Source organism: Rhinoderma darwinii, chromosome 5 (genome assembly GCF_050947455.1).
Source record: "Rhinoderma darwinii isolate aRhiDar2 chromosome 5, aRhiDar2.hap1, whole genome shotgun sequence".
NCBI lineage: Eukaryota > Metazoa > Chordata > Amphibia > Anura > Rhinodermatidae > Rhinoderma > Rhinoderma darwinii.
The window spans coordinates 48,800,368-48,823,712 of NC_134691.1; the positions used below are offsets into that span (position 1 = coordinate 48,800,368).

Consider the following 23,345-nt stretch of genomic DNA (forward strand, 5'->3'; position numbering starts at 1 on the left):
TGTGCACAATATCCCACTCCCTCCACCCTGTATTATAAACCACCCCATACTAGAAAGGAAGCAGAGATCAGGGGTTCTGGATGCAGTGTCATTGTAACTGAAGCAAAAGTTTATCTGTCCCTGTACCTTCATGTGATGGGGAGGTAAAAAAAAGTCACCACTGAATTTCTGCAATGATAAAATAATGAGGAATAAGTCTGGCCACGGCCTCTCCGTGGGCAAGTGCAGTATTCATACCTGCTGTCAGGATATGGAGTTTTACATTCCTAACAAGCTGAGGAGTTTCCTCAGCTATACTACCATGCTACTGCAGAGGCTATGCTCCTTCCCGCACATGCAGGGCAGAAAGCTATTTCTATTGGTTGGAACAGAAGACGCAGGGCGATATTCAAACAATTTTGGATTTTTTGCAATCAGGCCTAGACTTTGGCTGTAAAACCAGCACCCTAAAGGTCCACAGTGCAGCCCCCAGTGCCTTCTTGGACCAGAAACTGGCAGACCACTCCTGGTGTCTTGCGATGTATTGATATAACTGCAGTCACCAAGCACAATCTCACAACTTAATCGCTGAAAAATTTGAAAGAACTGCTGCAGAAGAAAAAAAGTTTTAGCATAGTTTTCCATGTAACCCAAGGACCGAAAGGGACAGCGATCTTTAAGACACATACAAGCAAAACTCAGTAGAAAAATTACCTGATGCAGACCTTGGTACAAGGTCGAAACGCGTTGTATTTTTATTGAAAATATACCTTTTAAGTATTATCACTTTGCGAGTTCCACTCCTTGCAAGACTGATCCAGAAATATCATCCAACACAGGAGCGCCTACGAAGAGGAAATTCTTTCTTTTCTCTGTGGATTGTCTTGTCTTAGTATAGACAGGCTCTCATCTCACTGAAGGGTCAGATTACGGCTGCCCAAAAAAAGTAAATGAAGAGGGGAGGGGGAGGAGGAGAGCAGGAGCAAATTTAGAGAGAGGCAGAAAGACATAGACAGATGTGCAGCAGCTTCTGGTAAGAGTTTTATATGTCACCCCAGTGCCGGATTTTCAGCTACACTTCTCATTACTACTGTATAATCTCCTCCATGTTGTTGCAGCTTCTAAGTATATGTGATAGAGATAGGAGAGCTGGATTATCCTCTTCTCTATGTGCAGTGTATAGAACACATTATAGCAGTTAGGCTCCACCCACTAGCTCAGAGACAACCGAGAATTAGAGAGAGCCAGCAAAGGGGAAAACTGCTAAAAAATTAATATAATGGCCTGAAAAAGTGTTATTCCTCATGTACACACATATGAAAAATTATTTTGAAAAGTCATCTCAAAGTGCAGCTACGCTTTAATGGTGGGACAACCTCTTTAATTATATATATATATATATATATATATATATATATATATATATATATATATATATATATATTAATTTTTTTAATGTATAAACCTATATTTGAATAAAATAAAAAACATACTGTACTGACTTACTATTTGTAGACAGTAGTTTCTTGTCTACTTCCCACCTGCCCCATGTAAATTCATAGGCTAATAACACGGCCCTATGTCATAGCCCGTTAATTTATGTCCTGTGTTTGATGGCACTGTGCCCCCCGCACACAGAAAGCCAAAATAAAAAAAATTAAGAATGTGTAGACTGAGAAATATAGAAAAATGCATTATTTCAAAAGGAGAAAGAGTTAAAATAAACCTCTTTAAATGGAATAATATGCAAATATCCAAGTCATTAATAGCTGTCTTACAGCAAATGGCTTCCTGAACCATGGCGAATGCTTCTCATAAGCAGTGGGTGTATATTTGCTCCTTCTATTTGATGTTATGTTACTTCTTACCTGTACTATACTGGATTCTGATTTATTATCTTCCATTGCGTAACATCCATCCCACATCTGACCGATCTCCATAATAAATATCCAAAAGCTGTGCTTTTAGCTCGCTATGATGGAGGCCAGCGCCGTCTGTCATAAAAATGATATATTTTCTTCCCATACTTTGTGAGCATAATAATTCATCTCATTAAATAGCAAAAAAAACTACTCAATTTCTAATAAGCTAAAAAAATACAGTGTAAAGTTGATTCATTGCAATTTGGTCATTCCAATTATACAGACCTCTGCCTATAATTTATTTTAAAACTAAATTATGCATGAATAGTGTCTCACTAATTACGGCAGAGAAGGAAAATGTAATTTACATTCTTGATAAGAAAATTGTGCTTTAAAAAATATGTAAAACAAGATGAAGTCGCGAGTTACTTAGGTTATTAGCATGGTAATTTAACACAGGTCAGAGCCGAGAGATGATGACTGACTCATTTCTGTACTACATATATTTAGCACATTGTTGATAAGGAATTGGAAAGAACAGCAGTATATGAGAATGCAAAATATCATATGTAATAGTTTTCACTTTTACTATACAAAGCTAATGGCTGCAGTATAAATGTATACAACTCCCCTGCAGGGGATGATAGGGGAGCTGTATATAGAGCCTTATAGCAACCCAAGCAAGTATCTAGTGTCGGATTTAACACATTACATCAGTGGAACTTGTTGAAGCAACACATTTGTTGTATATAGCTACTGTTGTGAGAAAAAGTTTGTGCACCCCCTGGTCATTTTAAAAGGGTTCTCAGGGATATTTTTTTCAAATTTAGTCCTATTATTCATAAAGAATAAGAGGGCTTTTCAATTACCTGTTTAGAAAAAAAACTCTAACCTCCCTACCTACAGCACCCACTGACCAGAGTGCCAATGCATGTGAACATTGGAGCTGCGCTCAGGTCTTGTACATGCCCCCCCCCCCCTCTCGCTCTCTGTTTAATGTACAGGACACCTGGATATTGCACAAAAAGGGTGTCCCTGCTGCAGCCATGTAACATCCTGACAGTTTGTGCCACGACTGCAGCATGTTCATACTCTCTGTGCAATGTACAGGTGTCCCGTACATTACACGAAAAGGGTGTACAGACCTGAGTGTCATTGCAATGTTGTTTTTTCTGTTTTTTTTTGTTTTTTTTTAAAACAACTCATTGAAAAGCCCTCTTATTCTTCATAAATAAGAAGAGGCTAAATAATAAAAATAAACAGCCTCTGAGAACCCCTTTAAATGTTTCATTGATTTTGCTCGGTAGGAATCTGCAGGCTGCATTGTCCTCTGTCTTCCTTCTCTCCTATTGCCTTGCTTGTATAAGCATCATAATAGTTCTGGCATTCTATGCATGAAGCACAGAACTATAGGTCCCTTCCAGTGCATGGAATTGTGGGTGAAGTTAAACAGTAAGCAGCATAACATGCAGTCATCCATAAGCAATGCGATAGCTATAACTGCAATCTATGAGGCCTCTGAATATAGCTCTTTAAAATAAACACTATTGAGTGTAATGTAAAAGAAGCTTCACTCCGAACATTGCCTCTAATTGTGACGTTATTTTGGCAACTTCTTTCCATATGCCATATTAGGGCCTATGGACATCATTGAGGAGCCTAACCCAGCCCTCCACCCCACCCCCGGGACACTTGGTATCGTTTCTATCAGTTAGCTCGGAGAGACAATTCTAAGAGTGACTCCTACTCTGGCTGAATCGCGATAATGAATGGGTGACCATGTAATACTACATTTCTGTTGTAGAGGAACTGATTGGCCACTCAGAGCTTTCGCTAGATATAATAATGGATGCACGGTGGTTGTCAAAGCCTGACATCAATCAGCTGATGTCTCAGGCGACTTTATTTGCACATAGGACAAACCCTTTAAGTTCAGACTAGAAGAGATGAGTAATAATTGGACATTAAATTATACTTGGTCATTGTCGAACCTGTATCCTAATAATTCAAGGCACCGTCCAGTATGAGATGGGATTTTATGCATTGCCTGTGTTTACTTTATTAACTTGTGACCTTTCTAATGTATTTCTTTATGACAACATATTGGCCAAAAACATTCATTTGACAGAAAAGAGATGAAAACATGATTGGAAATAAGCTGATAATGTCCTGAACAGATCCATTGCTGGCAATATCCCCTTACAATGCATGACCTTTATGTCAGCAGCTTGACATGAATGCATAGCAACTCACTGAAGGTTTCAGCGTTCATATGTCTTTTAATATGTATCAGAAAATATGTGAATGGAAAAGCTTTTGTCAATATATCTCATCTTTATCCAGCTCGGATCCAGTTTTCTTCCTCTTAGAATGCAATTTCCTTGTAATATAGCAGTAATTCAAAACTTGCAAGCATCATTCAGAAGTGATAACCTTTAGTGCAAGCAATCATATCTAGACATAAACCTAAACAAAGCAAGCATGTCAAAGGAAAGAATTTGCATAGCGTTATCCGTGGCTGTCAGTGTTTAAATGGCATGTGGTAAATATAACTAAGGCTTCTTTCACTCTAGCGTTAGTATATGTTTACCTCTTCTCTGTCAGAGGAAGAGAGGATCGAAAGATTTAACGGAAAGCAATGGTTCCGTTAGAATTAGCATTGATTTTAATAGTAATTATTTTGTTTCAGTTGCTTTATGTTTGTCTCCGTTCGATAGATTTCCGTTTTTTTGAACGGAAACAAAAGTTCTGCAGACTGCACTTTTGTTTCCGTTCAAAAAAAACAAAACAGAAACCTAGTGAAGGGAGACAAACGTAAAGCAACTGAAACAAAATAATTACCATTGAAATCAATGTTAATTGTAGCGGAACCGTTGCTTTCCGTTAAATCTTTCGATCCTCTCTTCCTCTGACTGAAGAGAGTTAAACGTGTACTTATGGTAGTGTGAACTTAGCCTTATTTTGAAAATATTTGAGATAGCGAGACGATATAATGGATAGGTGTTCTATTAATTATTATCTTTAAAGTACTGCAATACATCTAAAATTAAAAATGAAGAAACATTACAATAGACTTTTATTAAAAATATCCAACCATTTGGTGTCTACATCTTCTTTACGGACCTATGTGTCTCCATGGTCAGGAGTGGACACTAACAACAGAGAACCCTTGTGCAAGAACAGTATATGTCCACCATGGTGTCCAACTGCTAATTTGATGGTACATATGGTATATCGTCCTGAGCTTACCTGGTTGAAACTAGTTGTGAGGTCTTGGCAAATTACCTGACTGAAAGAGCATTGTTATGTCACAACTACTTATCTGACTGAAACATTCTTATGATATCATTGTAGCTTACCTGACTAGAACTAGCTGTGATATCACAGCAGTTTACCTGAGTGATACTCATTTGTGATGTCATATCTTGATAAATGCCTGAAACTCGCATGTGATGTCACAGCAGTTTACCTTACTTTAACCCACTTGTGATGTCACAGAAGCTGACAGCCATTTACCTGACTGAACCCTGTGATGTCACAGCAGTTTATTTGAGAGAAAGACATTCATGATGTCACAGCTGCCTACCGTACTACTGGACTCTTGTGGTATTACAGTAGCTCAACCAGTGGCAGATACCAACAACAGAAGGCCGCTGTGCAAAATCAGAATATGGGCTACTTTAATTCCTAATGCTAGTTTAGTGACAGAGGGGTGCTAGCCATGATCACCTTATTCATGCTCTCCAGAAAATCACTGTACAAGTTCATCAGTTGTGAGACATGGATAGGAAGGAGTGTAACCCCTTACATGTGATCTAATAGACATTAGGAGCCACTAAGGTAGCATTGGATCCTTTTTCCTGCACAGTTCTTGTCCAGCTGGCCCTGTCCATGGTTACAGACTGCAAAAAGACTTGAGTAATACTCTCTTGTATCTCTACCCTACTTCTTGCTAACCTACCAAAAGTACATTAGCAAGAAGTAGAGGGTAGATTGAAGATAGATGGCTGTAGTCTGTTACCATGGCAACACAAAGGTCTGCGTAGAAGCTGTAGACACAAAATTAGAACATTTTTACTAAAGACTATTTGCAAAGTCACTTTATTTTTCTCTTTAGATGCATTGGAGAATTACAAAATATGTATGTGAAGGTGTGCATAGCATTTAAGGGGCACTAGAGTCATATCTCCTATACCCCACCCCGCTCGTCGGTGGGGCCCAAAAGGCTTCCGGTACCATCGGCAAGATGGCGCCGGCTCAGCTTCCGGCTCAGAAGCTGAGCCGGCGTCATCAGCAGTGGGTGTCCGCTGTATATTATCCCACTGTAAATGCAGGAACCGGAGCCAGCTCCGATTCCTGCCATTAACCCCTTCAATGCAGTGATCCATTGCGATCGCTGCATCAAAATGGTTTGTATCAAATCGGCAGCCTGCTATGCGATGGCAAGGCTGGCGACTGCTACTATGGCTACAGGAAGCCTAACAATGGCTTCCTATCTGCCATTACGGAAGGCGATTAGGCCCTGTCCCGAGGCGGAGCCTGATCGGCTTGCTGTCAGTGAACAACTGACAGTTCTAATACATTGCACTACATAGGTAGTGCAATCAATACATGCACTCCAAAACGCATTAGTACTAAGGGCTAGGTCTAAATCAAAGACCGACCTCCCATGTGTTATCTGATAGGCAACTCTATTTAACTATATTGAAGACACGGAAAGAAGAGAGCTTGTAGCCAAGATAATATATTTAAACATACAAAATTTATTAGCAACATATACAAGGATACAATTAAATAAAAAATATATGTATAGAATACCATATATTAAAGGACGAGACTCTAGAAAAAAGTTTCGAGGAGCAAATGTCGGTAGTAACAGTATGCAAATAGGGTTGGCTATATTATCGCTATGACAAAATCTCTCAAGTATAATAGGAAAGAACCTCCTCTTGTAGGGCACAGTCAAAATTACAAAAACCCAATAAGAGAAACATATTTATGAAGATCTAGATACTAAGTATAACTTTCAGATCAGGTATCTTCCCACAAATGGTTAATGAGAGAGAGAATGTGTTGGACAAAGCTTACCCATATTGTAAAATATTGTATTGCAGTGGTAGTCCGATATGTGCTCCAGCACAAAAGCCCCAACGCGCGTTTCTCTCTAGTATTGCTTCCTCAGGGGGAGATGTGTGTATATGTCCTGTGTCTTAAGGCCCCTTTATACTGTGTGATGAAACAAGAAGCAGCCGATGATTCGCGGCGCATGCCCAGAGCCACGACCGGAAGCGAGGAATGCCCCACTTCCGCCTCCACATGCTGGAGCACACATCCGGATACCCGACGCGTAGCGGGATTTCCGGACATGCGCAGTGCATCATCGGAGACGGAGCGGGGACAGCATCGCAACCCAGATCGGATCCGGGCATGCGCACACATCGTACCAGCAGGTTGACGGATTCAATGTAGGTGAGGTGATGTTTATCTAGGGTGTAATGTATCGTGTGTATATGTAAACAGTCGTTTTTAAAGACAATGGAGATGACGTAATGTGGTATATTAGGATGTGTGAACGCAACGGGGAGAACATAAAATCTGATCACATAAAGTGACAGTGTAATGCTCATAAATAGTGTAGTGTTGAAAGACAATTTTCAAATGGGGAATATAGTTGACCGTACTTAAAATAAATAATATGCGAAGTGAGAATATGTGTACAAAAAGTTTTTTTATATATATATATAAGTAAGAAGAATCTTACTGTACTCAGTAATTGTTGACATAGAGAGGATGTTAAATGCCGTACTCACGGGCTGATCGCCATAGATAATAGTTACAAAGATAATTTGCAGACATAGCGAAAAACTCAACAAGAGTGTTACAGTGCATAAAGAATAATAAAAAATAAATAAAAAAAGAATAATAAATTAAGACAATAGCACAAGCTATTGATATACAGTGACCGTAATTTACAGTAGATTTATATAATTCATGACAGAACAGAATACATCCAGATAAACTGGTGCATCGGTCCTATGATGAATGTTAAATATTAAGAAACATACATAAAAATGTGGTGAAAAACATTAGTAAAACGTGATATATGATACATATGCTGATGATAATTAAAATTAGTATCTACAACAGTTATAGTCTATGGGAGACCATTATATAAGGTTTAAGACAAACATCCGCCACTCATAATAGTAAAGGTTGACATGGAGAATATTAAAAGATCTTCCAGACCTTCACATATTTAGGAATACAGACAACACAAGTCTACTCTTAAAACTTTTTTCTACAGTCTCGTCCTTTAATATATGGTATTCTATACATATATTTTTTATTTAATTGTATCCTTGCATATGTTGCTAATAAATTTTGTATGTTTAAATATATTATCTTGGCTACAAGCTCTCTTCTTTCCGTGTCTTCAATATAGGTAGTGCAATGTATTAGAACATCAAACAAACAGTTGGACCTTCAAGTCCCCTAGTGGGACTAAAGAAAAGTGTAAAAAAAAGTGTAAAAAAAGTAAAAACAAAAGTTGTAAAAAATACAATAAAAGTTTCAAGTAATAACATAAAACACAATCGCCCTTTTTCCCTTATCAAGTCATTTATTATTGAAAAAAATAATAAAACCATACATATTTGGTATCGCTGCGACCGTAACGACCTGAACTATAAAAATATTATATTATTTATTCCGCACAGTGAACGCCGTAACACACAAAACAAAAAATACTGACATAATTGCTATTTTTTGTCTCACTTTGTCTTCCAAAAATTGAAATAAAAAGTGATCAAAAAGTCGCATGTACCCAAAAATGGTACCTATAAAAACTATAACTCGTCTCGCAAAGAACAAGCCCTCCTACAGCTTCATCGACGAAAAAATTAAAAAGCTATGGCTCTCACAACTTGGCGACAGAAAAAATCCATTCTCTTTACAAAAGTTATTTTATCGTGCAAAAAGTTGTAAAACATAAAAAAGTGCTATAAATGAGGTATTGCCAGAATCGGACTGACCCGCAGAATAAAGTTAACATGTAATTTATAATGCGTGGTGAACACTGTATAAAAAGAACGACAAAAATATGTCCGGAAAAAAAAAATATGCAGTTGTGCCGACCAGAGGGGAACATTTCTTCTGTTTCAAGTGTCGAATTATCAAGGCCCCTAAAATTAGGGAACAAGGAAGGGGAGGGCCCAAACATATCTCCTGGAAGCGAGGGTGCCCGTATTATACCGGGACAACACTTTCCCAGCAAAATTCCCCAAACTGCAAAGATGCCGAGTGTGGACCAAAAGGGGAATACGTAAGGACCATTTATCAGTACGACACTGGCCTGTGCAGAAGGGATTGTGTCACAGCGTAACAAATATCTACGGATTATTTTATTGTTTTTTTTTACCCTATTATTATACCACCTGACTATGCCCCTTATATACTCCAACCGGCTTACATGTACCCCCACATTATAAACGGAAACACCAGTAAGACTCCAAACAAAACTACTACCAAGCAAAATCCATGCTCCAAAAGCCAAATGGCGCTACCTCCCTTCTGAACCCTACAGTGTGCCCAAACAGCAGTTTACTGCCACATAAATGGCATCGCCATACCCGAGAGAACCTTTTCTGCCAATCACCTGCAGGGTTAATATGCTCACTATACCCCTAGGTGAATACCTTGAGGGGTGTAGTTTCCAAAATGGGGTCACTTCTGGAGGGGATCCACTGTTTTGGTCCCACAGGGACTTTGCAAATGCGACATAGCGCCCAGAACTAAATCCAGCAAAATCTGTACTCCCAAAAGTAAATGGCGCTCCTTCCCTTCTGAGCCCTACTCTGTGCCCAAACAGAAGTTTATGACCACATATGGGGTATTGCCATACACAGGAGAAGTTGCTTTACAAGTGTTGGGGTGCTTTTTTTCATATATTTGTTGAGAAAATGAAAAATATTCAGCTAAAACTGCGTCTTATTGAAGAAAAAGGATTTTTTAAATTTTCACTGCCCAATTCTAATAAAATCTATGAAACAACTGTGGGGTCAACATGCTCACTACACCACTAGATTAAGTCCTCAAGGGGTGTAGTTTCATGAATCAAGTCACTTTTGGGGAGTTTCCACTGTACTGGTACCTTAGGAGCTTTGCAAAAGTGACATGGTGTCAAGAAACCAATCCAGCAAAATCTGTGCTCCAAAAGCCAAATGGCGCTCTTTCCCTTCTGATCCTTGCCGTGTGCTCAAACAGCAGTTTATGACCACAAATGGGGTATTTCCGTACACCAGAGAAGTTGCTTTACAAATGTTGGGGTTCTTTTATTCCTTTATTTGTTGAGAAAATGAAAAATTTTGAGCTAAAGCTACGTCTTATTTACGTCTTTATCTACGTCTCTTTTTTTATCTTCACTGCCCAATTCTAATAAAATCTATGAAACCCCTGTGGGGTCAAAGTGCTCACTACACCCCTAGATGGATTTTTCAAGTTGAGTAGTTTCTTAAATGGAGTCACTTTTTTGGTGTTTTCACTGTTTTGGTCCCTTAGGGGCTTTCAAATGTGACGTGGTCTCCGCAAACCATTCCAGCTAAATTTGAGCTCCAAAAGCCAAATGGCGCTCTTTCACTTCTACGCCCTGCCCTGTGTCCAAACAGCCGTTTATGTCCGCATGTGGGGTATTGTTTTACTCGGGAGAAATTGCTCTACAAATGTAGTTGTGAATTTTCACCTTTAGTCCTTGTGGAAATTAGAAAGAAATGTGCTAAACCTACATTTTCTTTGAAAGAATGTAGATTTTTATTTTCACTGCCTACTTCCAATAATTTCTGAAAAAACCTGCGGGGTCAAAATGCTCAATGGGTATAGTTTCCAAAATGGGGTCACGTTTGGGGGATTACCACTGTTTTGGCACCGCAAGAGCCTTTCAAACATGACATGGTGCCGAAAATATTTTCTAATAAAAAGGAGGCCCCAAAATCCTCTAGGTGCTCCTATGCTTCTGAGGCCGGTGCTTCAGTCCATAAGTGCACTAGGGCCACATGTTGGGTATTTCTAAACACTGCAGAATCTGGCAATAGATATTGAGTTGCGTTTCTCTGGTAAAACTTTGTGTTACAAAAAAAAGTAGATAAAAATTGCATTTCTGCAAAAGAAAAAAGAAATGTGAAAATTTCACATCTACATTGCCTTAATTCCTGTGAAAAGTCTAAAGGGTTAAGAAACTTTCTGAATACTGTTTTGCATACTTTGAGGGGTGACGTTTTTAAAATGGAGTGACTTATTGGGGGTTTCTAATATATAAGGCCCTAAAATCCGCTTCACAACTGAACTGGCCCCTGTAAAAATAGCCTTTTGAAATTTTCTTGAAAATGTGAGAAATTGCTGCCAAAGTTCTAAGCCGTGTAACGTCCCAGAAAAATAAAAGGATGTTCAAAAAACAATGCGAATCTAAAGTAGACATATGGGGGATGTTAATTAGCAACAATTTTGTGTGGTATTACTATCTGTCTTACAAGCAGATACATTTAAATTTAGAAAAAATGCAAATTTTTTTAATGTTTTGCTAAATTTTGGTGTTTTTCACAATTAAATACTGAATGTATTGAGCAAATGTTGCCAGTAACATAAAGTCCAATGTGTCACGAGAAAGCAATCTGGATAGGTAAAAGCATTTCGAAGTTATTACCACATAAAGTGAAACATGTCAGATTTGAAAAAATTGGCTGTGTCCTGAAGGCCAAAACAGGCTGTGTCCTTAAGGGGTTAATCAATTAGTTATTTGATCTACTATAACACTATATTACTATAATAATAATACTACACTACTATAATAATAGCGCTAGGTTTAAAATTTGAGCGAATTGTCCACGTGCTTATTTCAACAATCCAGTTTTCCAGTTTAAGTGTCGCTAAATGCAGTCCGGCGGCTCAGTTGGCAGTGTTTGGCAGACACACATGTCAAGATTGGGCTGCCCCACTTTAGATAGTGCCACAATGCCCTCTGTGGATAGTGCCACAGTGCCCTCTGTTGATGCTGCCACAGAGTCCTCTGTAGATAATGCCATAGTGCCCTCTGTAGATAATGCTGATCACACCCCTAGATAATGCCACAGTGTCTTCTACATACTGCCACAGTGCCCTCTGTAGATGCTGCCACAGTGCCCTCTGTAGATGCTGCCACAGTGCCCTCGGTAGATGCTGCCACAGTGCCCTCGGTAGATGCTGCCACAGTGCCCTCGGTAGATGCTGCCACAGTGCCCTCGGTAGATGCTGCCACAGTGCCATCTGTATATGCTGCCACAGTGCCCTCCGTAGATGCTGCCACAGTGCCCTCCATAGATGCTATCACTGTGCCCTCCGCAGATGCTGCCACAGTACCCTCCGCAGATGCTGCCACAGTGCCCTCTTCAGATAATGCCACACACACCCCAAGTAGATAGTTCCATTGGGGCTCCCTCTAGGAGTGGAGGAGGGGATTCCTCTACTGTTGGAGCCCCTGACGTCACTGTCCATACACAGTGACATCAGTGGATCCTCCTGGACCGGAATGTGATATCAGGGGCAACCCCGGAGGAGAGCACTAGTATAGGCTGTGTGCCAGAAGTCTGGGGAAGCCATTAACATCAGTGTCCATATATGGACATGGATGTCGGGGGCTTGCCCAGAGCTGTAGTCCTGGAGCAGAGCCGCTTCTAGCACTCTGCCTGCGATTCCAGCTCTGCTCCTGACATCACTGTCCATATATGGACATGGATGTCAGGGGCAACCCTAGAGCTGGAGTCCTGGGCAGAGAACTAGTAGGCTCTTCCTGGGACTCCAGCTGTGCTCCTGACATCACTGGGACTCCTGCTCTGGGGAAGCCTCTGACATCACTGTCGATGTATGGACAGCGTTGTCAGAGGCTTCCCCAGAGTCCCAGAGCAGAGCCTATACTAGCGCTCTGCCCAGGACTCCAGCTCTGGGGAAGCCCCAGACATCGCTGTCCATATATGGACAGCGATGTCAGAAGATTCCACAGTGTCCCGGAGCAGAGCCTATACTAGCGCTCTGCCTGGGACACCGCTCTGGAGAAGACCCTGACAACACTGTCCATATATAGATAGCAATGTCAGGGAATTCCAGAGTCCCGGAGCCGAGCCGATACTAGCGCTCTGCCCGGGACCCCGGCTCTGGGGAAGCCCCAGACATCGTGTGTCCATACATGGACACCGATGTCAGGGAATTCCACAGAGTCCCGGAGCAGAGCCGAAACTAGCGCTCTGCCTGGGACTCCGCTCTGTGGAAGACCCTGACACACTGTCCATATATGGACAGCGATGTCAGGGAATTCCAGAGTCCCGGAGCAGAGTCTGTACTAGCGGCTCTGTGGCCGCAGATGACAATCCCAGGGGCCTGATGCGGCCCGCAGGCCGCGTGCTTGAGACCCCTGATATAGAGGATGGGATTAATAGCACTATTTCTATTTTTGCAGATGACACCAAGCTATGTAGTATTGTTCAGTCTATGGAAGATGTTCGTAAATTGCCAGCTGATTTTAACACACTAAGGGTATGTGCACACGTAGTGTTTTCAGTCGTTTTTCGGGCCGTATACATCCCGAAAAACAGCTGAAAAACCGGAAGCATGTTCTGACGGGACATTTTTTATGCGACGGTTTTTAAAAACGGCCGCTTAAAAAAACGCCCGTGAAAAAGAAGTGCATGTCACTTTTTGAGCCGTTTTTCATTTATTCTATAGAAAAACATCTCGAAAAACGTGAGTTGCTAAAAAAACGGCTGAAACCCAGGAGCTGTTTTCCCTTGAAAACAGCTCCGTATTTTCAGACGTTTTTTTTAGTTTGTGTGTGCACATACCCTTAGTGTTTGGGCATCCACTTGACAAATGAAGTTTAATGTAGATAAATGTAAAGTTATGCATCTGGGTACCAACAATTTGCATGCATCATATGTCCTAGGGGGAGCTATACTGGGAGAGTCACTTGTTGAGGAGGATCTGGGTGTACTTGTAAATCATAAACTAAATAACAGCATGCAATGTCAATCAGCTGCTTCAAAGGCCAGCAAGATAAAAGAGGCATGGACTCGCGGGACAGGGATATAATATTACCACTTTACAAAGCATTAGTGAGGCCTCATCTAGAATATGCAGTTCAGTTCTGGTCTCCAGTTCATAGAAAGGATATCCTGGAGTTGGAAAAAATACAAAGAAGAGCAATGAAGCTAATAACTTAGATTCTCCATGCCACTTATGAGGAAAGGTTAAAAGAATTAAACTTATTTAGCCTTGAAAAGAGACAACTAAGGGGGGACATCATTAACTTATATAAATATATGAATGGCACATACAAAAAATATGGTTAAATCCTGTTCCATGTAAAACCCCCTCAAAAAATAAGGGGGCACTCCCTCCATCTGGAGAAAAAAAAATTTAATCTGCAGAGGCGACAAGCCTTCTTTACTGTGTGAACTGTGAATCTATGGAATAGTCCAACCCAGGAGCTGGTCACAATAGCTACAGTAGATGGCTTTAAAAAAGGCTTAGATAATTTCCTAGAACGAAAAAAATATTAGCTCCTATGTGTAGAAATGTTTCCCTTCCTTTTTCCCATCCCTTGGTTGAACTTGATGGACATGTTCTTTTTTCAACAGTACTAACTATGTAACTATGTAACCTCTGTTCACAAATTCCTGACATGAACCAATTGCCGGGTCAGGCAGAAAAAATGTCCGGCCTGTAGCTATATTAATGGAGATGTTACACCTGTTCCCTTAAGGTCTCTATGACAACTTGTCTAGCTTCTGGGCGGTTCTTCTTTTACCTTGAGCCTATCTCTTTTCTCTGTCCTTCTGCCAATCAGCTGTGAGGTTGTATTTTTATACCTGTCTTCCTCCACCTGTTTGTGCTTGTGAGTTTTCCTGTCTTTCGGTGTCTGATCAAGCTTCCTAAATTCCCTGCACTCCTGAGTTCTGGACCTTTTGGAAACTGACCTAGGCTTGTCTCTCGTTAACCCCTCGTTTGCTGATTTTGGACTATCTGCTCCCGGACGGTTTTGCTATTCCTGATATCCACTTGCCTTCTGATTTGGACTTTCTGTTTAACCCCTGGCTGTCTGGTTTCCTGCTCAGGTTAGTCTGCATAGTACCTCCTATCCAACGCTGAACTCTGCTAAGACAACCTAGATCCTAAGCAACAAAGTCCATCCCACCTTGCGGTCGGCTCTGGCGAACAACTTAGGGTCGCCTTAGACACTGTCGATCAGAGTGGTAACGGATTTGAAGTAGCGGTTTTATGTGCACGTTCTCTCCCGACACTCTGCCGCAGCCTTTGGGGAATCGCTCAAATTGCAATTCCATAATAGGAGATGAGCTAAAGGCCGGACTATAAACAAGAGTGGAGCTGTTCCTTGGATTAAAAGCAGACCGTATTTTCTAATCTTGTATAACCCCTTTATCTGGTTCCCGACTCATGAAGAAAACGCACTTCACGGGTGGCTGTGAGTTGCTACACTGTGACGTACATTCGTCATGATGATCTTTCGGGCAGGAGTGAAGCTCTAATACACCTTTCCAAAACTGCCGAGATCCTGAGATAACTCAGATCCCAACAATTAACCCCTTCAGTTCTACAATCCAACACTGTAAAAGCAGGGGGCCCACTTGAAATAATGGCCAGCGGTCCCGGCGGCATATTCACAGGGGCAGGCCTTACCATGGAGACAGCCAAGGAACTAACAAAGGTCCCCAGGGCATTCTCATTTGAATGCCTATTAGGGCATTATTTTAGTATGCCCTAATAGGTGCCTGTGCGTATTTCTAAACCATAAAACAAGAAATTATGCCCAGTAGGTGGTGGGTAGAACTATAGTTTAAATATACCAACAATTTGCCATAAGGTAAGAAATGCTGCAATTCAGCCATAGCAATTATAGGTCTTGCTGTATAGTAGTAAACTATTTGATCACTGGGATGCACCTCCTGATCATCCCCATATAACAGTACATAGGACCGCTTTACTAATGTTAAAACCACAAAATAATGCCCCCTTGATATGTTTCAATGTAGATACGCATCCTCAGGGGAATATGGGATCTATTAGAAACATATGCTCCTCACATTTCATAGATCATATAGCTGCGTAATCCACTTTCATTGACCCTTTCATTTATTTTGTTGGCATGTAAATCTATCCACAAACTCTTCATTTTGCTAAAAGTCACCATTTTAATAACCCGTATTTAATAACCTCTATCCCACGACCCCATTACCGAGCTCTCTTTATTTGCGCTTCTACAGTTCCAATCTAATTCCCTTCTGCATTGCATTGTACAAAGTTTCCTCATCTTCCTATTCTTACAGAAATATATTTCAAGCCGTCCTATTTAATAAATGTAGTTTTTTTTTTTTTTTCAATCAGGGTCAATATAAATGAGTTTCTTTTAAGCCACTGTGATTACAGTCAGTATTATATTACATAAGACCTTTACTAGATAATTCATTCAACTTTCTAGTGGGTGTTCAAGTTTAATTAACTGCCACTTTACTAAAGGTACTGTACATTTTCTATTGGTGGCAAAGTAATTATTATCGCAAGATGAGAGTGCAGATGCGGAGCTCTCAGAAAAGAAATCAAAATGTAAATTCAGCTCACGGAGCAAGCAAGGGAAATGTAAGTAATTGAGGTTTTCGAAAGGGGAAGAAATAGTCTGTGAAATTGTATCTTTTATTCTTTGTCTTGCCTCAATGGAATGTCCATATGAGGTGGCTACACTTTATACTTACTCTAAATGGACACATCATTCAATCGAGAAACCTCAAAGGGCTCTTTTCAGTATTGAAAAAGAGTTTGTCTAATTGATATTTGATTATTCTTTATTAAGTCCCAGGGCGAAAATAGAGGTTTGTGGTTCACAGGATAATAACGGTGGAAATGCTCTGTAAAGGGTTTGTACGCTTTGCAAACAATGCATCTAATTAAAAATAAAGCAACTTTGCAAATACTTTTGATCAGGCTTGGCCTTATGTTGAATAGTGTCCTGCGCGATATAGTCTGTGGCCGCCACTGCCCATACGATGTGCTGTCAAACAACGTGCAAATAACCATAACATACAGTGCTAATTCTAAGTGCCAAACAGCAGGTAACCAAATAACAATACATTGCGAAATAAGACCATGTTTGGAAATATTCGATTTGTCGCATTTTTGGTGCAGATTCCACACAGAATATCTGAAACAATTTACAGTATACATGGCAATGTAAAGGGTGAACTCGGCAGCAAATCCTCAGCGGAAAAAGTCTGAACTACCGAACACGTCCATACAGTTACAGATAGATATTATCTATTAAAAAAAAGAGATGAGCGAATCAATTCTACACTAATCGAGTTCGGACAGAATTTTCCAAAAGTTTTAGATGTGGTGAATTCTGAAGCTTTTGGGGTTTGTTGCACACCAATCGCGGCAATCGCCATTTTATAGACTAGAAAAATGATCACATGACCTTAGAAGGGCTTACCCATACTGCCTTGCAGGCAGTCTTCCCAGAGTGCACTGCGGTTATCCCTTCCTCTACCCATATATGTTGCTGTTACTATGACATTACATGCTGGCTTGGCGTTAAAAAGAGCTGAAAAGGGATTTAACTTGGATACAGTCCTAGGAGACTTTAAAGAGTCAGACAAGAGTTTTTAGGGCAATTGGGGCACTTGATTTGTAACAAATTTATTCAGATCGAATCACCCACTGTTTTGACCGAATTGGAGCGAAAACGAATTTTGGGAAATTCACTCATCTCTAAATAACATTGTTATACAATATCTTAATAATGCTGCTGCACAATTAATATTACGATTCTTAATGGATGCAAGCCTCGGGTTCCAGGCCATCTGTGATGCCTTCTATAAAGAGGGGCAGATGATCTGCCCTGTTCGACATCTTTCACACCCGTAATGCCGGACCACATGCTGATCACAAAGATCCTACAGTTTTGTGTATTCAGCTCCTATGCAGACTATGTGTCTCCTTGTTTACAGACTACAAACAAACCCTGTGTGTGTAGACAGATCCTTCAGTCATGTGTTACTCCATTCCATCTGCCTCCTTCTCTACTCTCTGCAGGTAAGCAACAAGCAAGGGGCAGATAGAAAGGAGTATGACTGCAAGATCAGGGTTTGTTTGTAGTCTGTAACCATAGAGACACATAGGTCTGCATTAGAGTGGTAGACACAAAACGGTAGGATATTTTTAATCAAGATTATTTGTAACGTGGCTTCATTTTGTCTATTAGCTGCAGTGAAGCAATACAAATGGTTTCAGAAGTGTACATAGCCTTTAAAACGTTAATCCTAAGGTCCGCAGCTTAGTATGTGGCCTATTAACAAAGCTACTGATATCAATTATACTAATATATGTAATGTTTCTGGAGGTTCCCAGAACTGTACATGTAGGATAACATGGTCATGTGGACAGACATTTTATTGGATGTACATGCTATAAATCTGATCACCTATGGAGGGGATTGTACAAGAAATATAAAAAATATTCAGAACAGTCAGTTAAAACAAATCGCTATAGCTGTGTGGGTACTGACGCTGCAACTGTTATGTAGACACTGTCGCTATCATTGTTTTTGGGGGACTATTTCGTTTTTTTATGGGATACTGTAGCTGCCGCTGTTATGAGGGCTCAGTAGCTGCTAGTGTTATGGTGGCACTCTGGCGACTATAGTTAAGAGGGTACTAAGACTGCAATTGTTATCAGGACACCGTGGCTGCTTCTTTCGTGGTATTATTGTAAAAAATGTCCTTTCTCCAAGATATGTGACGTATGTAGAACCTGCTTGTGCCGCAGTTGTAAAGAATGACACTGTGTAATCTATGTCCTAGGTGCCAGTCTTCTTGATGACCTGAGTAAATATTTCTGGTTCCATCATTCGGAAGGAGACACAATGACAGTCCAGAACCCCATCTGGATGAACCTCTGTGCAGCGATCTGGACTGTGGTCGCTTACGTAGTTGCTGACTTGGAGGAAATGTTACCAAGATAATGAGAAGGAAAAGACGTGAAGGGCGATCTGACCTGGAGAACCATGAAGACATTCACTCAGCTGCTGCCTTATACGTTCTGAGCATAATCGCTGAATGCATAAATGATGTTATAACATGAAACGTGATTATTTCTCTCGATTTCTCTCTAGCTGTCATTTTATTCTGTTTATATTTCTCTTCTGTTTGTGATTTTACTTTATTGTACAATCCGATTGGATCTCCCTAAAAAGCTTTGTATTAGTATCAAGTCTACTCCTATTATATTACTCTAGTGTTATAATGGCCGGTTCTGCTGCTTGCAGTAATTTACTTGATGGCTATTTTTATGTCAAACCTTACTGTGAACTTGCAGCCGATCATCATTTTCTACACTCTTTATTTATACTTCTTTTCCATCTTTGTTCTGCTGCCGTTCAATCATTAAGATTGTGTAGGATTGCAGGTTAGGGCATGGAACCTCGCAACGTTTTACAAATTACCTCCTGTTATCGAATGCAATGCATATACAATGGAGTGCAGCCAGAATGTTAAGGAACAGTGGCAATCTTATTTTCTGTTTCTTAGCACCTTTGTGCTGTTAGACAGATAATCTAACATGAATATGATTACATAAAGTATCAATAACCCGCAAAACAAATACAGTTAGGTCACCAACTGAAAAGTCAAGAACATAACCCCTGTTAAAGTGGACAGCATAGAGGGAACCCCACTTGGGGACCCTCTAGTTAAAGGCCATGTAAACTTTTGAGCAACGTATTAGAGGATTTTAGAAAACTTTTTAAAAACTAACTTTTTAATTATGTTTTATTAAAAATGTTTTTAGCTTTTTGAGATACAGCTTTTATTTATCCATGCTACATAGAAGCTGTATCTTGCGCTCAAACCCAAATCCATCAGGTCTGCGGAACTGACGGATTGAGTGACCGCGGGTCAACACACACGCAGGATCAACCTGTTATCGATCACATCTGAGTCATGAACTTAAATGTGATCGATAACAGCTGGATCATGCGTGTGAGAGAAACGCAGGACCCACTGTCACCGAAGCCGTCAGTCCTTCGGGTTTGAGCGAAAGATACAGCTTCTAAAATCCTCTAATACGTTGTTATTTATATATAGATATATAAGAGCCGCTAACAAACAGTGGCTCTAACTCTGGCGAACACTTGAGTTTTATATGTATTTTATGGGAGGCCATTTTTTTTCAATAGCCAAATGTAATGCTACTTTTCCCCTGCAAAAATGTTCAGAAGAAATTAATAATAATAATTGAAAATCATTGACCCCTATAATAAAATAAAAAAATCTGTATTAAAATATAAGTTCTTGAGTCAACATCTGTGAAGTTCCCAAAAAATATCTATCTAGTTGTTTTTTTAGTTATATTTCTTTGTGGGAGAGCTGAATCCCTATGGAAGCTGTAACGGTGGCCATATTGGTTTCCAGTTAGTTTTCCCCGAAAACAATTACAAACAAGAGTAAATTTTACCCAATTGACAGAAGGGAGCAACTCAAGAAAGCGTTTGTTTTTTTTTACTTTAGTGGGAAATGCGTTTTAAATATAAACTCCAGGTTTCACCTATTGCCTAAGTTTATGTGTTACAATTACGTGATCATTTTCTTTCTCACTGATGGTTTAGTGGTTTTTACTTGTGTTTGGCAGTGGTAAAAGAGTGGTATTGTGTCCATACACTACACATAATCTATACAAGCAGAGCTTCTGTGTAAAGCATGGGGGAAGAACAGAGACAGGAAGGGAACAATAGCCTGAGCCTTTGACATCATCAGAAATGAGACAAGAGTCGGGTTTCGGAGGCTAATAGAGTAATAGAGATTGTGATTAAGCAGCCAAGACCTAAGAAAATAAAATGCAAAGTTACTTATAAATAAATGTCAATACCTGCTTTATTAATTTGTTTTCTAAATAAATAATTTCAATTGCAATTAATTTCTGCTCGTTTCTGTAAAAAAAAAAAATTTTCTTTCTCCTTGGTTACTGAGTGGGCGGGCTCTTCCTGGTGTGATGTCAGAACTGTGCTGTGTGCTCTGAGCCAATAAGTTGTCTCTTCCTTGCTGCTTCCCCTCCCCTCTGGCAGCTTGCAGTCACAGAGACACTCTGAAGGAGAGATACTGCAGCTGCACCCCCCTCCTCCCCATCTTCAAATTACTATTTTACATTTTGGGGGGACTGAGGAGGTTTCCAAAAAATTACAGTAAACCCGCAGGCAGAGAAAGGAGAACTGCAGGATCCTAGAAAGTGATCCCGTTTTAGGAAATATTACAAAGTTTTATATATTCACATTTACTACTGATTTATAAAAATATTTACTCTTTTTAGCTATAGGCTAATAATTTTTGTTCCGGACAGTATTTTTGCTAAGTATTTTTTTTAAAATTAAATCTGTAAGTAGAAATACTTTCTACAATCAATTCATCTCTACAAATAAAGGGGAGTACTACCCCATAGCTCTGATTATGGACATATTTCCTCTATATACTAATCCCATTCTCTAGTACAGAATCTGCATAAAATGTAAAGGAAATGTGCATCTCCATATAAGTAGTGAGGCAGCGTCACATCGCTAATGGCAGTTATATCAATATGACACCTACAACTGAGCAGCATAATAAATGAACTCCGTATTGTTGCCACAGGCTTTAATACCAGCAGCTGACGTTAATTGATGGTGGATGGGATAAGCACTTTCGATTATAACGACTCATTGAAGCCCTATGGTAAGAATTTGATATTCAGAGTCTGCAAATTAATAATTTATTCCCCAGATTAAAGAGGCTCTGTCACCAGATTTTGCAACCCCTATCTGCTATTGCAGCAGATAGGCGCTGCAATGTAGATTACAGTAACGTTTTTTATTTTTAAAAAACGAGCATTTTTGGCCAAGTTATGACCATTTTTTTATTTATGCAAATGAGGCTTGCAAAAGTACAACTGGGCGTGTTGAAAAGTAAAAGTACAACTGGGCGTGTATTATGTGCGTACATCGGGGCGTGTTTACTACTTTTACTAGCTGGGCGTTCTGACGAGAAGTATCATCCACTTCTCTTCAGAACGCCCAGCTTCTGGCAGTGCAGATCTGTGACGTCACTCACAGGTCCTGCATCGTGTCGGCCACATCGGCACCAGAGGCTACAGTTGATTCTGCAGCAGCATCAGCGTTTGCAGGTAAGTAGCTACATCGATTTACCTGCAAACGCCGATGCTGCTGCAGAATCATCTGTAGCCTCTGGTGCCGATGTGTCCTCGCTCGTCTGACACGATGCAGGACCTGGGGAAGTGACGTCACAGCGTGATCTCTCGAGAACACGGCTGTGTCTGCACTGCCAGAAGCTGGGCGTTCTGAAGAGAAGTGGATGATACTTCTCATCAGAACGCCCAGCTAGTAAAAGTAGTAAAAACGCCCCGATGTACGCACATAATACACGCCCAGTTGTACTTTTACTTTTCAACAAGCCCAGTTGTACTTTTGCAAGCCTCATTTGCATAAATACAAAAATGGTCATAACTTGGCCAAAAATGCTCGTTTTTTAAAAATAAAAACGTTACTGTAATCTACATTGCAGCGCCGATCTGCTGCAATAGCAGATAGGGGTTGCAAAATCTGGTGACAGAGCCTCTTTAATGTTCATTGATGCAGAAATAAGATATAATATAATCATCATAAGCATAGACTGTTACAGAGCAGCGCATTCCATAGTATATATAGGTATTTTCATATTCCTCCCCCATACCTTCGTTTTAATGACATTATAGTAAATATATTTGCACATCAGAGCTAGACACAGACAGCAGAGGGCACCGGTGCAAGACTGTGGATTCTTGCCCACCCAGACTAATTTGCCATACAGCACCTCCCTTATGATTTCCTAGCAGAACCCTCACTGATGTGCCAACTACTTAAAGTTGAATGGTTTGCTGCACCAGTCTCTGATGTCCATTGTTTTATTGCCATAGCTTCTTCTCTCTGTTGGTTTAGTGCCCTAGCGTCTGGTGTCCAGTAGTTACTTACCCCAGTCCTTCTCTGGTATCCAGCATTAGCATGATCACATGACCTTTACCGCTCATGCCCTCATTTCTGAAGCGACAGCCTCCTCCTACTTGTAATCAGCAGCAATATTGCATTGGCAGAAGAGGCAGGGCTCTATGTGAGGGTGCGTCTTATGTTAAAGAGGCTCTGTCACCAGTTTATAAGTGCCCTATCTCCTACCTAATCTGATCGGCACTGTAATGTAGATAACAGCAGTCGTTTTTATTTTGAAAAACTATAATTTTTAAGCAAGTTATGAACAATTTTAGATTTATGCTAAATAGTTCTTAATGACCAACTGGGCGTTTTTTTAACTTTTTACCAAGTGGGCGTTGTAAAGAGAAGTGTATGATGCTGACCAATCAGCGTCATACACTTCTCTCCATTCATGCCCAGCTTGTTTCACT

General features: G+C 40.2%; 1 protein-coding gene across 2 annotated transcripts in view; it reads left to right on the forward strand.

Moving 5' to 3' along the window:
- Window positions 1-20,840, forward strand: part of CPQ (carboxypeptidase Q) — a 485,238-nt gene extending 464,398 nt beyond the window's left edge. For both annotated transcript variants that reach the window (XM_075825935.1, XM_075825936.1), the window contains exon 8: window positions 18,731-20,840. In XM_075825935.1, coding sequence (XP_075682050.1) covers window positions 18,731-18,891 — 161 coding nt within the window. In that variant the 3' untranslated portion in view covers window positions 18,892-20,840. The remainder of the gene's footprint in view (window positions 1-18,730) is intronic.
- The last annotated feature ends 2,505 nt before the right edge of the window (window positions 20,841-23,345 follow it).